General features: G+C 31.6%; 1 protein-coding gene and 1 pseudogene across 1 annotated transcript; both read right to left on the bottom strand.

Annotated features, from left to right (window-relative positions):
• Positions 1 to 12049: 12049 nt before the first annotated feature.
• LOC115974099 lies at positions 12050 to 12797 on the bottom strand (annotated as a pseudogene).
• Positions 12050 to 14836, bottom strand: LOC115977629 (pentatricopeptide repeat-containing protein At3g62890-like). Its single transcript, XM_031099609.1, has 2 exons — positions 12541 to 14836; positions 12050 to 12449 (listed from the first exon to the last, which is right to left on the bottom strand). The coding sequence occupies exon 1, from the start codon at positions 14770 to 14772 to the stop codon at positions 12865 to 12867; it is 1908 nt and encodes a 635-aa protein (XP_030955469.1). The 5' UTR covers positions 14773 to 14836; the 3' UTR covers positions 12050 to 12449; positions 12541 to 12864.
• Positions 14837 to 15206: the final 370 nt, after the last annotated feature.

Below are 15206 nucleotides of genomic sequence, written 5' to 3'. Positions count from 1 at the left end.
TTACGTGTTAGGGGTACAAAAGAATTTTATAATTTTTTTTGTCGCAACTTATTAATTGGCAAATTGTGATTAATACCATATCAGGTTTGCATAGTTCACTATTAACACTATTGTAATTATACTCAAATTATAACATGCTAATTAATTGGAAAGAAAAATTTAAGTGAACAAAAAAGTAAAAAATTGTCCCATAAACTTTTTTTTTTTTTATATTTCTAAGTCATTTTTTTCAAAAAAATAAACCACTTAAAAAAGCAAAAAAAAAAAAAAAAAAATTGTATCACACGAACACTTGGAGATATAATGAGTACAATATATGTCTCATTTAAAAGAAGAGATAAACATTAATTAAAATTTAAAGTAGGTAATTTTTCTTTTTCAAATAGACCATTAAGTGTCGTCCAAGGGAGCATCTTACGTAACAAATTACATGTAACACCATTTTCGTTGTGAGGTCCATAACCATATACTAGCCTCTGAGACGCGCATGACGCACTCATGCGTGTGCTCAGAGGCTCTTCTATCTTTTGGATAAGGGTTAATTTAGAGCATTTATAATAATTTGGGATTACTACATTTTTCAATTACCAAAAAAACTTAGGGGTGTGATGAGTATTATGTGTGGAAAAATAATTTTTCATCACACCCCTAGATTTTTTTTGTAATTAGAAATATAGTAATCCTAAATTATAATAAATGCCCTAAATTAACCCTTACCCAAAAAATAGAAGAGCCTTTGAGCACGTTCTCATGCGCATGCTCAGAGGCTAGTCAATACTTATATTATATTTTATAAGGTACATAACATTTTCTATGGAGTAATAAATTAATAAGATTTTTGTTAAAGGAAATGCTCCTAAAAATATCCTAAAATTTAGTAACTACCCATCCACGTTTTTTTTTTTTTTTTTTTTGTGTGTTTTTTCCTTTTTGGTGTTGTTGATGTTGTTCTTTTTTTCAAATTTTATGTATGACAGTTGTCATTTTTTGTCTAATCCTAAAATGTAGTTTTTTTTTTTTTAATCCTAAAATTTAGCCATTTACTACACATCCATAACATAAGTAAATAAAACCTTAAATTGAAAATTTTATGGCAAGAGATACACATTAATTGTATAAAACCACAATTGTATTTTGAGATTTTTTATTTTTAATAAAGTATTAAATGGTGCTTTAACCTTAACAAAAGGCTAATACAATTGGGAATTAATGATTAGAAGTATCTAGAAAAAAAATTGTATAAAAACTTCATGATTGTTTGTTGAGAAGAAAAAAAAAAACCATAAAGTATTATTAAAGGTGGTTTAACAAAAACCCAATATAATAATGAACTTTTATTTTAATTCATCAATGCTGTTCTTCTAAATTTTTTATTGAACAAAAGTACACTAAATGTAGTTTAAGTTCATAGCAACAGGAACAACATCCATATTCACGTTTAAGTTAAAATTCACGTTTTCCTTTTATTTTATTTTTTTAATCTCTTCCATATTTTGGGGGAAAAAAAAAGACTTCTACTATAAAACCACTACTATAACTTCTCCATCCATATCCTTATATTTAGACACTAATATATCTGATTTTGAAAGAAAATAAAAGGCTAAATTTTAGGGAAATTTAAAAGATTAAGGTGGGGAATTGGTGTGACGCTATCCTCATTTAAAAGTTTATCAAAAAAAGAAAAGAAAAACTATAGGTTTTAAAAAAAAATCCCATGTTCTATCCATGAACTATTTTAAAAAAATCCCACTTTCTATCCCACATTTAAAAACTACCCAACCACCCTTTTTTTAACCCAAATTCACGTTTTCCTCTTTTTGTTTTTTTTGGCAAATCTCTTCCATATTTTGGAAAAAAAAAAAACTTGCTTTTCGACTCCTCGGGAGGAAATGAGGATTTTGAGGGGCTATTGTGGGGGTCAGTTAGTCAGGAGGTATTATTAAAACTGTACGAATTGGGCCTATGGCCCAATCTGAGGATATTAACCAATCCGAGGATAGTCAAATAAGGTTATAATGGAAATGGTATAAGAAGAAAATTAAAGATAGTATGTGATAAGTCCAACACACGTTCGAGGAGAAAAGTTATCTTGGAAACGGGGATCCAAGGTCAGTAAGAATGTCCTATCATCTCAAACATTCTTCAAGGTTGCATCACAACAAGGAGTTGGACGTTGGACGTTGGACAAGGGATGAGTAAAGGGAAGAAACAAATATCTTCAAAAGCTGCTACCTCCACATTGCCTCCCAACTAACTCTCTAGCCGCATTAATGTGAAGGTGATATCTGAACAGTGGCCAAGCAGCCTTATAGCTACTAGTTGATTGTTCTGGGAGGTGTTGGATGGGATAAGAAAGAGTTCCTTGCATCTAACCTACACATGTATGGTGGAGATGACACCAAGATTGCAGTATATAGCATGGGAAGGTGGCCTAAAGGCGCAGGAGGGGAAAAAATCAAGAAATCTTTGTAAGAATACTGTGAACTCTTGTAACTTTGTTCATATCCAAGACATTATAACATAAGTTCCTCAGGCCGTGCCAATGACAAATTTTCTTATCCTATTTGTGTTTAATAGTCTTAAACCAGCAACTTTTATTGTCTTTATTCTGGAGTAGAACTAGTTCTTTTTCCTACGCTCTACAAATTCATTGTTTGGGCTTATTGGGCTAAAACCCAATCCTATATTGGGTCCAATCCAAATTCAGTCCTTACATCTTATATTTAGGCACTAACATATCTGATTTTGAAAGAAAATAAAAGGCTAAATTTTACGGAAATTTAAATGATAAAAAATTTAAATTGAATTTGACATAGAATTATACAAATGATAAATATAGTTTCTATTACAAAAGAAATTTTTTTACAACAATTTCTTAGATAACAACCACTTTATGTGAGGTTTAATACATATAATAATTTTTGTAAAATCTCTCATCCGAACTTATCTAATATTCCATTCCAATGACTCCTCAATGCAATCCAAAAAATTTGTGCGTACGTAAACCTGAGAGAGATAAAAGAATTAGGGTTAAATCAAGTATTTTTTAAAAAAAAAAAAAAAAAAAACTTTAATCAAAAACCAAAGTTAGCATGCGTGTTATTAAAGATAATAGCATAAGTTTGTTAGAGTTTGTGTTTGATTTAAATTTTGATGAGATCATTTTTCCTGAAAATCCTATTAAAATTGTTTAGAATAAAGATAAAGATTTTTTAGAATTTAAAATCTTATCACCACATCATCAACTATTTAAATAAATAACTAATGGAGATCTAAAAAAAAAAAAAGGAGTTAACATTTCAAAATTACATTTAAAAAAAAAAGAAAAAGAAAAAAAGGGAGTTAACGTGATACATATATATATAAAAAAAAAAAAAATTAGAACTCAAGGTTGCTACATACCTAAATAAAAAAATAAAAAAATTTAACGCCAAAAACATATACAATGATGGTAAAAAAAAACTTCCTTAAAAAGAAAAAAAAATTTGAGGAAGGAGAAGGAAATAGTAATTGATCATTTATATTTTGATCATTAATCAAGGAGTATTAATTGTGGTAACTATTTTTATTTCAATTCCAAAATTTTAAATAAAATGTAAACAAAGGCTACTAAAGCAGGTAAGGGAAGCCATACTGTTTAACTATTTACGAATGATTTTGAATACTTCTTTTGTAGTATAAAACAGCTCTGTCTTTGGATCACAATAGCTACAACATGAAATGACAATTCATTAAGAAGTACAGTGGTAGAGTATATGAAGGAACCATTCATTTCAAAATTACATTTAAAAAAAAAAAGAAAAAGAAAAAAAAAAGGAGTTAACGTGATACACATAAAAAATAAAAAATAAAAATAAAACTTAAAGAGAGTCAATCATAAACAAAAAGAAAAGAAAACAAAGAGGAACTTGCAAAAGATAGAACCTAAAAATTTGTTGAAGTTTCTGATAGTAAATGTCTTTAATCTAAAGAAAAAGAAATGAAGATGTAGAGCTAAACTAAATATCTTCAATTTGAAGAAGAATGAGAGATAGAAAGTGAGATAGAAACTGCAAAGTGTGTGAGTTTGTGGGTCTTAAACTGTAAGAGTTTTAATTTACATATTTATCCTCGTTAGTTGAAAACTTGTAAGTGGGTATGATGAGGGTATTTTAGACATAAAAAATGAGGAATCTAAACAGGGAAGCCCTTTAGAGCATCTCTAGCAGATGTGGCAAATTTTTATACTGTTTGGATAATGAAGTCATGAACAGTGACTTTTACCTTTTGACTACTCACTTTTTCAAATATACTTTCCAACAGATTCTCTATCTCATTTAAATATTATTTTTTTATTCATTATTTATTCTTTTTTTAATAACTATACATCTTCTAACATTTTTTTATTCAATACTTGATTATTATAATAGGAAAAAAACATTTGAAGAATGAACAGTAGCCCATCAGACTTGATGAGCTACTGTTCATGAACCAAAAAAAATTCTGAATATAAAGAGTCCATTGAAAACCTATTTTATGGGTTTACTCTCTATAGTAGAGAAGATTTTGTGTTTAACTCTCTTGTTGGAAATGCTCTTAAATAGTAGTATAGAAGAGGACTAACAGTTACACGATATAATAAATCTATTTTGAAGAAGTCGAGGCTCTAGCAATAATGCTTGCGATTCAATAGGTGTAACAAGCAGAAACCATGGGATGGTATTTGTTTAGCCTTGCAAAAGATGAGAAGGAAATCAATGGCTCATGCATTGGCAACGCTAGCAAAAGAGGCAGAGGGTGAATCATTTATTTATGGATTTATTTTTAATAGAAGAGGAGGGTGAATCTATGTGCATGGAATCAGTTTTAGCACATCTTCTAAACTTGCTCTGGTGTTTTCGTAATAAACAACGTCTACCTCATCTAAAAAAAAAAAATTGTTTACAAAGTCAACATTTTGTAACAATTTCTTATGTGGAAAGTTGTGATTAATGCAAAATCATTTTCACATAGTTCACTATTGATACTATTTTAATTTTAAAAAAAATCATAAAATGCTAACTTAAGATAAAAACCTGAAAATTTTCTCCTAAACTAATTATTATTATTATTATTATTTTTTAATTTGGTTCAAAGTCCAAATTTTCAAATAACTCACTTTGAAACAAAACTAAAGAATAAATTGTATATCTTTTTTAGTTATTTATTGAATAATGTTAGGTATACAAAAGTGTAAGGACTCAATTTGATTCCCAAGCCCAAAGGATGTATGAACTTAGACCCAAAGAGCCCGATACAATAAATTTGTAGAGAGTGGGTTGGAAAACTGGGTTTTAATGAATCAGACCACAAGCAAAGCGGATTCAAATGACAAGAAAATGAAGATAGACTAGTTTAACCTAAAGAAAATCATCCTCAGCACAATCCGAGGAGAACAGTTTTTATATATTTCTTCTCAAGTTTGATTACAAGTTCAACTCTTGATTGCTACAGTATTTTTCTTTTAATTTCTCGATCCTCTCTCTTCAGGGTCTCCTTTCTGTTTTATACTACATTCCTTCTTTCCTCTTTTTTCTCCACATGTAGGGCAAATTGTTGATCTTGATACTTGTCCTATCAGCACCTTCTTGAAATTTATGGTAGTAGCTGTAAGGCTGAAAATTACAGTTCAGGTATCACCTCCACATTAATGCGGCTAGAGAGTTAACTGCAGAGTATTCAATGCAATGGTAGCAACTTCCCTTAGATATTTCCCAGCTTCTATTTGTCCTGTAAGTTCACAAAGCATATCCTCATCAATAGAACTTCTTAGAACGTCACCTTGGATGGCAGAACACATTTTCTGACCTCCACTTCGTTAATTAAGGAGATTCACCTCCTCGGCATACTTCCCCCACCTTTCACAGTCATAATTTGCTCGTGAAGTTCAAAGTCTTATATCTTCCTTACTGTTGATCTGTCCTCGAACCACTGAGCCTCCTTAGCCAAGCCCAAGGCCCAACATATATTTTTGGGCCCCTTGTCCCTACAAAAAGAATTTTACAATTTTTTTTCACAATTTAAATAGCAAATTGTGATTAATCTAATGTCATTTCTGCATGTTCACTATTAACACTTTTTAAATTATATACAAATCATAATATGCTAACTTAAGTGAAAAAAGATTTAAGTGAGCAAAAAAGTAAAAAATTTCTCCTAATTTTTTATATTGGTTTCTAAGTCCTTCTTTTATAATAAATCACTTAAAAATTAAAAAAATAAATTGTATCATAAGAGTAGTTAGAGATACAATGAGTACAATATATGTCTCATTAAAAAAAAGTTGATCACCATAAATCAAGATTTTGATGATTATATTTTCACTCAATATATACCATTTTCACCTTTTAACTTTGAAAATCGAGTATAATTTTGACAAGTATGATAGAAATAAATGAGATGATACATTATGTACATCTGGTAAAAAGAACTTCGTAATTTTTTATTTTAAAAACAAGACAGGGTAAAATAACTTTTTAAAAATTTCATGTTTTGGAAATTTTGCAATCTTTTAATGTAAAACAAGAGAAAAAAGAGTTTTTTTTTTTTTTTTTTTGTTTAAAGGTAAAAAAAGAGATAAACATTAATTAAAATTTAAAGTAGGTAATTTTTTTTTTTTTTTTTTTGAGAAACTAAGTGACGTCTGAGGTGGCATCTTACGTAACAAATTGCATGTAACGCCATTCCCCTTGTGAGGTCCATAAACACATAAGATGAGTAACCGTTAGTCAGTTACACAATATAATAATTCTATTTTGAAGAAATTGAGGCTCTAACAATAATGCATGAATTACAATTGGCGCAATAAGCAAAAACCATGAGATGGTATCGTTTTAGCCATGTAAAAAATGAGAAGGAAATCAATTGCTCATGCATTGACAAATCTTGCAAAGGACATCGAGGGTGAATCTATCTGCATGGAATCAGTTTCAACACATCTTGTAAACTTGCTCTATTGTATTTGTAATAAACAACATCTAACTCATCTAGTTATTTATTGAACAATGTTAGGGATACATGTACAAATGAATTTTACAATTTTTGGTCATAACTTAAGTGACAAATTGTGATTAATGTAACATCATTTCTTCATGTTTCCCTATTAACACACTATTTTAATTATACACAAGTCATAACATGCTAACTTAATAAATAAAAAAACCTTAAGTGAACAAAAAAGTAATAAATTGTGTCATACGAATACTTAGAGATACAATGAGTACAATACATGTCTCATTAAAAAAATGTTGATCATGATAAATCAAGATTTTGATGATTATATTTTCACTCATCTTAAACTATTTTCACTTTTTAACTTTGAAAATTGAGTATAATTTTGATAAGTATGATCGAAATAAATGAGATAATACATTATGTTTCATATGGTAAATTTTTTAAAGCAAGACATGTTAAAAAAATAACTTTATAAAGATTTCATGTTTTGGAAATTTTGTAAATTTTTAGCATAAAACTAGAAATTTTTTTTTTTTTAAAAGGTAAAAAAAGAGAAACATTAATTAAAATTTAAAGTAAGTAAATTTCTTTTCCAAATAGACTATTAATTGTCGTTTGAGGTGGCATTTTGCATAACAAATTGTATGTAACGTCACTCTTATTGTGAGCCCATGATCATATAAGAGGAGTAAACGTTAGTCAGTTACACAATATAATAATTCTATTTTAAAGAAATCGAGGCTCTGACTGTAATGCATGCATTACAATTGGCGTGATAAACAGAAAGCCATAAACCATGAGATGGTATCGTTTTAGCTTGCCAAGTAAAAGATGAGAAGGAAATCAATGGCTCATGCATTGTCAAAGCTTGCAAAGGACACAAGGGGTGAATCTATATGCATGAAATCAGTTTCAACACATCTTGTAAACTTGCTATAATGTATTACAAAGCACAATTATGGAAAAATTAACGCTCTTTTTGGTTAGAGAATCATTAATGCCCACACTAAAAAAGACACATTTGAATTAAAAAAAAAAAATTTCTATAAAAAAAATAATTATTTTCAATTCACTTCACCTCCCAATATTTTGATTTTACTTACGATGTCAGGTTTATTATATATCCTCTCGAAGTGGCTAATGAGTACTTCACATAAATTCTATCATCTTATACCACCTTTAACAAATAAAGTTTAAAATGCTACATCAAGTGTCCTGTAATTTAGCTGATTGATACCTCCTAATATTTTCAAGACATCCAAGATTCATTATAGGGTTTTAATAGTGCAATAAGACTCACTGACAGACTACATTTCTTCTTCTTTTATTTGTTACTTTCCAATCTTGGCAAGTAAGTCAAATTCATTAAGGGGATTCAACTACTTAATTAAGATCTTTTACAGTATTTAAGATAATTCTATGGTAGAGAGTTTTTAGGTAACTTCGTTGCACAGTTTATAAAATTTTATTTCTTATGAAATAAGTGAATTGAGTTTTATCACATTAATAATATTTAGAAAAAGATTGTCCGTCACAATTTTGGTATTTATTTAATTATTAAATTATTGATGATGTGGTAAAATTTAACCAACTTATTTTTAAATGAATTGATAGAATATTTTAAAAACTCTATGGGCTCTAAAAGAATTCTAAAGATGCTCTCCGACTGGGTAAATCCCTTTCAGGTGTCAATGTTGATATGGAGGCAATTTGCCAACTTGTGATGCAGTCCTGAAATTCATCATCAACAACACACCTAATTGAAATATGCGAAGAAGAGGGATAAAACAAATCAATTAAACTCACTTCCATGATAATTTTTAATAAGAAAACCAAGAAAAAAAAGTGCAACTCAAGCTTAAAATATATATATGGTTGGGTTGGTCCAACATGCTAGTACAACTAGCAAGAAAGCTTTTTACTCCCAAATTTTTTAGGATTGGTTATGGATCATCAAGAACATTCTGTATTAGATCTATTTATAATCCAATATACTATTACATTCCCAAATTTATAGAAACAAATTATAGAAAAAATAAACATAATAAATAAGCATAATTACTATACTTAATTTCCTAGGTGGTGGTCAAGGCCGTGAAGCAAGTATTTTCACCCCAAAAAAAAAAAAACTTTAACCAATGCCACTTATCCATTGTTAATAACTAATTATGAAATGTAGTAAACAAGTTGGTTTTCTTATTGTCTTTGAGACTTTCGCTTGGACTTTGTGTAATTACATGCATCTTCATGTTGTTAAATGCTCTACATCATCCTATCCACAAAAAAAAGAAAAGCTCTACATCAACCTTAGGTAGAAGTAGAACTACTTACTATCGTACACTCTTGATACAATGATCACTCTATAAGTATAAGTGCTTGTGGATGTGGGGTGTAAGGATCGAGGTTCAAATCTCCAAGAGAAAGTTTCACACACTTATACATTTAGATCAGGCTAATTAAAGTTGAGTTTCTATCTTGTGAAAAAAAAAAAAAAAAAAAAAAGTAGAACTACTTAAATGCAACAGCACCAAATTGGTAACGTATACAATCTCTGTTATTGAAAGAATAAAGTTTATATTTCCTACATAGTTTTTTTTTTTCTTAAAATATTTCCTACATAGTTAGAAAACATGCAAGAAACAACTAACATTGTTGCAGATTTCACATTTAGAAAAGGTACGTACCTTTTTTTATTTTTTATTTCGTATGGTAACTTTTCCTTTTTTTTTTTTTTCTTTTTTTAAATTTTTAATAAAAACCTTTTCCTTTTCTTGAAGTCGAGTACTGTGTAATGTTTAAAAAAAAAAATGTAAATTTGATATTATTAGATGGACCAAATTAGACCGAATAGGATCAAATTAGACTAAAGAGTTTTTGTATATTTTTTTTTATTGATTCAATGAGCTATCCCTCCTTTTGGAATTTTATTTTTGCTAATCATTAATAACTCTATTGTCAAAGGAATATTATTATTATTTGTAATTCTTAGTTGTTATGCATTTAATGATAATTAATTACCAAGTGGTATTATTGAAGGAAATTAATGCCTATGTATTATTATGATACTAAATTTTTTTTGGTAGTTTTTTTTTTTTTAATTATTAGTTCCATCTTCTTTGATTTTTTAAAATGATTAGTCAATTGAAAGGACCGAATTGGACCAAATAGAGAGAATAGGACTGAATAGAAACAAGGTAGACCGAATAGGACTGAATAAGAACAAATAGACCGAAGTAGACAGAATGGACTGAAAAGGACTATATTGGACCGAGTAGACTGAAGTGGATAGATTGGACCTAAGTAGACCAAATAAGAGAAATTTGGACTGAATAGGACCGAAGTGGACAGCATGAACCGAATAGAACCAAAGTACACAAAATGGACCAAATAAGACCAAAGAAGACCGAATAGCCCGAATAGGAATGAAGTGGAACACAGTGGACATAATGGATTGAATAGGACGAAGGAGGACCGAATAGGACCAAATAAAACCAAAGTAGACATAATGGACCGAATAGGACCAAAGTGGACAAAATGGACTAAATAGAACCGAAGTGGATAGAATAGGACCGATGTAGATTGAATAGGGCCAATGTGGACTGAATGGATCAAAGTGGACTAAATAAGACTGAATCAGCCGAATTGAACTGAATAAAACTTTAGTGGAAAGAATGGACTAAATAGGATAGAATGGATTAAATTGGATCGAAGACAACAAAATGGACCGAGTAGAACCAATTTGGACCGAATAAGACATTTGAATATTTATCATTTTTATTGCATTTTTTGGGCTCATATTTCTAATTTATAATGTTTATTTTCTTTGTATTTTTTAGCGCAAAACTAAAGAGTTTAGCTCAAATGTAATAAAATTTCATACTTTTCAACCCAAAAATGAAGAAAAAAAGAAAAAGAAATTTTAAGCTAAACTTGAAAAGAAAACCTACAAAAGAATCAATTTAAGGCTCAATTAGTTTAAAATGTACTGAACGGGGATCGAAATTGATTGAGTGGACTGAATTGGATTGAAGTAGACCTAATTGGACCGAATAAAAATTATTTAATTTTTAGGGAGAACAATTAAATTATCTTCAAAAAAATTTAGAGAAAAAATTATAAATAATATTACGATACAAAATAATTATTTATTTCCAAGCATCACGTGGGTCTGCAACTAGTTTAATTATAATGAATAAGCCCAAGGGACACTTATAACTGTAGGATAATTTAAAAAAAAAAAAAATAGAATTTCAATTTATGACATCTACTTTTGATAATTGTGTATTTTATTATTAGATTAAGATACCAATTTGTTTTTGGTGTAGACAAGGATTGAACCTCAAATTTCTTATTTAATCATCAGAGATTTTGCCAGTTGAACTAATTGGAAGCCACAACTATAGAATACATGGAATCATTAAACTAGCAATTATAAAATAATATCATTAAAAGAAAAATGACAGAGAAACCGTATGAAACAATCATGGGCAAGGCAAATTAAAGCTTTAGTCTCTTCATAATATGGCCAATGTGTAGTTAACTTTTGGTGAGACAAATTATAACTCTGGCTTTGTGTGCCTTTTCCTTTTACAAGTAAGAACTTGTTAAGTGCAGCAGCTCTATGATCAGCATTTTTCTCATTCAAGAATATTATTATTATTATCCAGTGCCAGTGGATTCCTAGTGCACTTTGGGTTTATGGTTGTATTTGTTAAAAGCATATACGTAAGGGTATAGTTGCAAGATCCACCAGGTACTAGTCAAAATTACTAATATTAAAAAGTTGCATGTACAACAATTTTGCTGTCACCAGGTATAGTAGTAGTCAGTGATTCAGTGAATAGCAATGGCAGAAAAAATTAGTTGGGAAGAGTGAAAGAAGATTATAAGTTTCATTGGATTTTCCAACATCTAAGCTACTAGGACACGCCGTATATTTGTGCACGAGAGGGAGAGTTGGAGCAAAAAAACGAAAAAAAAGAAAAGAAAACTTGGATACTTAAATTTATATATATATATATATATATGATTTCATTGCTCACTCGATGAATGATGAGCATACCTTTAATGAAAGAGATTAATAAATCAGCACTAACATTTCACATCTCTTTATGCCAAAAAATCACAAATGCAGGTCAGTTAACGACTTATATGTAGGGAAATTCTCTAGAAATCATGTACTACTCATTGGTGTAGTCATTGGTCATCCATGCAAATGGACAATCCATCTAAATCGAATTCCTTGTCTTGCCCCGAGTCCAATGTACCTTCGCTTCTAGTTCTAAATGCTTGAACCCAATAGGTGCTAATATGCTGTAATACTGCCACTGGCCATGACAGCAAGTGCTGCAAATATAACCGTGTTTGCATGGAAATCATGGCAAAAACTTCAGATTCAGTAATTAGTGTGGTTTGTAGATCTCTTGTGACCAATTCTTTTGCAGGAAGATGTCCCTAATGATACCTTGGAGCACCCTCTGCAACAAACATCCGAGATGATTTCTTTTTCACCTTTGCAATGCAAAGAAATTCCAAGACTGTTCTTGAACTTCCTAAAGTTAATATTACCTCATTTTGATGAATGTGCTCTACTTCTTGCTCGGTAGTCTCTTCAAGGCAAGTGGCAATATCATGAATGAGTTCATTTACCTCCAGAGTTACATCATGCTTCGGCTTCCTACTTCTGGAACTTTTATCAGAATCCCCAACTCAGGCACATCCTCCAGAAGAGTTTGCAAGGAAGGTGGACACAAAGTGCTCCTTGCATCAGCAACAACAGCAGCAGCTAATAGAGCTGGATGATTATCCAGCTCAGCATCAGTAATTTATCAGTGAAAGCTTCCAGAAGAATCGGAAGATCAAAAAGATCTCTTGATGGTTTAAAATTAAGCATTACCAATAATCAAGGCAAGAACATTTTCCCTCCTTGAAATGATGAAATCTGCTATAATCCCTCACTATAATTTCTCTGTCAAACACCTTGGAAATCATCTTGCTCGCCTCGTGACAATCCTCACAAACCCTCAAATTCTTCACTATTCGAATGCAATCCCCTACCTTTGTTACTAACATACCATAAGCAATTGCTAGCCTCTCACTATGCTCTTTAACTACATTCTCTTTTTCTTCTTCCCCAATATCATGCAATACAGATGAGATCTTTGGAGAGTAACCAGCTTCTGCTATTCGCGTTCCAATTGTTTCAAGCATGTTGTAGATCTCCAAAGAACGCTCATGCTCTCTATCCCCTGCAACAAATTGATGAACTCTGCCCTGTGCTTCAATCAAACTCCAACCTGCAACTTTGTTAGTGTTTTGCTCCACCATTAATCTCCGAACTCGAACCACGTCTTCCCATTTCCTTGCTTTGGCATATATACTGGCTAATTGTACATAATGCCCATCATAGGTTGGATCCAATTGTATTAACTTATTTCCAATCTTTTCACCCAGTTCTACTGATCCATGAATCTTACAAGCACCAAGCAATGTTGCCCACAGTACTGGATCTGGTGGAGCTTGCATCTTCTCAATCAATTCCACAGCTTCATCAACAAAACCAGCACGGCTCAATAGATCAACCATGCACCCATAATGCTCCATCTCCAGCTCAATATCATACTTTTCTGTCATTAGCTTGAAATAATGCCTGCCCTCATTGACCAAACCTGCTCTACTACAGGCATTCAAGACCCCAATAAAAGTCACACTCACTGGATGAAAACCTTCATCTATGAACCTTTCAAAAAGTGCAAGTGCTTCCTTTCCAAGGCCATGCGAGGCCAACCCACAAATCATGGCATTCCATGACGAAATATCTCTCTGGGGCATATTGTGGAACAAGAGTTTAGATTGTTCAATGCACCCACATTTTGCATACATGTCAACTAGCGCTGTACCAAGGGAAATGGTCATCGGAAAATTCAACGAATCTACAATGGAATGAGCTAATCTACCATTTTCAAGCAAACCCATTTGGGCTGATGCCGATAGCACCGTGACCAATATGGCCTCATTCGGCCTCAACCCCTTCTCTCTCATCTCCTTAAAGCACTCCAACCCTTCTTCCAACTGTCCATTCTGCACATAACCCATAATCATTGTACTCCACGAGATAACATCTCTTTCAGGCATTTCATCAAACACTTTCTCCGCATCACCAATACGCCCATCTCTTACAAACCCCGCTAACATTGAATTCCAAGTAACAACATCTCGACAATGGCCATTCTCCTCGAACACCCGTTTCGAACATTCTACCCTACAACAAGCAGAATACAAATGAATCAAAGCATTCCTAACAAACACATCCTCACAAAAACCAAGTTTCACCACATGGGTATGAACCTGAGCCCCTTCACATATAGCCAAAGCTTTACTACAAGCTTGCAACAAAAACGTATAAGTATGGTTATTGGGTATCAAATTCCTTCCCAGAATACACGAGTAAAGTACAACCGACTCACGAGGCGACTCGCTCTTGGCGAGGCACCGGATCATGTTATTGGAGGCGAAAAGAGATGGGTATTGAATCGTTTGAAAAATGGAGAGTGAATAGGCAAATGGGGTTGATGAGGAGAGAGCAAGAGAGGCGAGGAGGTGACCCGTGAAGCTGGCATTGGCGGCGAGGCCGGAAACGATGATTTGAGCGTGGGCTTGCTTGGTTTGGTTGATGGAAGGGCGTGGTGGGAGAGAAGACAGAGGTGAGTGAAGTGTAGTATGTGCTGAGAAGAAGAAGTGAGGATTTGAGAGTTGTTGTTTTGGGAACGAAAGGAGGGGTTTGGGTCTCTTTGCAAACATAAATGTAAAGCAAAATCGCTCTGTTCTAATCTTACCAGAGATTTTGGAAGTTTGGTGGGTAAGAAGTGGCGGGTTTAAGATGTGAATTGCTCGGCATATTCATCATCTTTCAATTATATTTCTTTCGTTATCATCAACATTTACTATATTTTTTCTTTGTTCTTTTATTTTAACATATTTTTTTCTTCGTATTTCTTCCTAGCATACAAAAGAAATTTGCAAATAAAAAAGTGAAGGGTCAAAAGTGAAGTCAAAATTTTGCAGGAGAAAGAGAGGAAAAAAGAAACTCATGAACATGGTATTTTATTAAGCTCAATTAAGTAACCGAATAATTTTGTGTTAAAACAAGTTTAACAATTTGTCGAACTCAAATAAAATCACAGATTTTAACAAAAAAATCTCATTTTAAACTGTTTGTGTATCGTAAGGTATAA

The sequence above is a fragment of the Quercus lobata genome, chromosome 2 (genome assembly GCF_001633185.2).
Source record: "Quercus lobata isolate SW786 chromosome 2, ValleyOak3.0 Primary Assembly, whole genome shotgun sequence".
Lineage (NCBI taxonomy): Eukaryota > Viridiplantae > Streptophyta > Magnoliopsida > Fagales > Fagaceae > Quercus > Quercus lobata.
The sequence above is the reverse complement of the archived record's forward strand: the minus strand, read 5'-3'. Positions and strand labels throughout refer to the sequence as shown.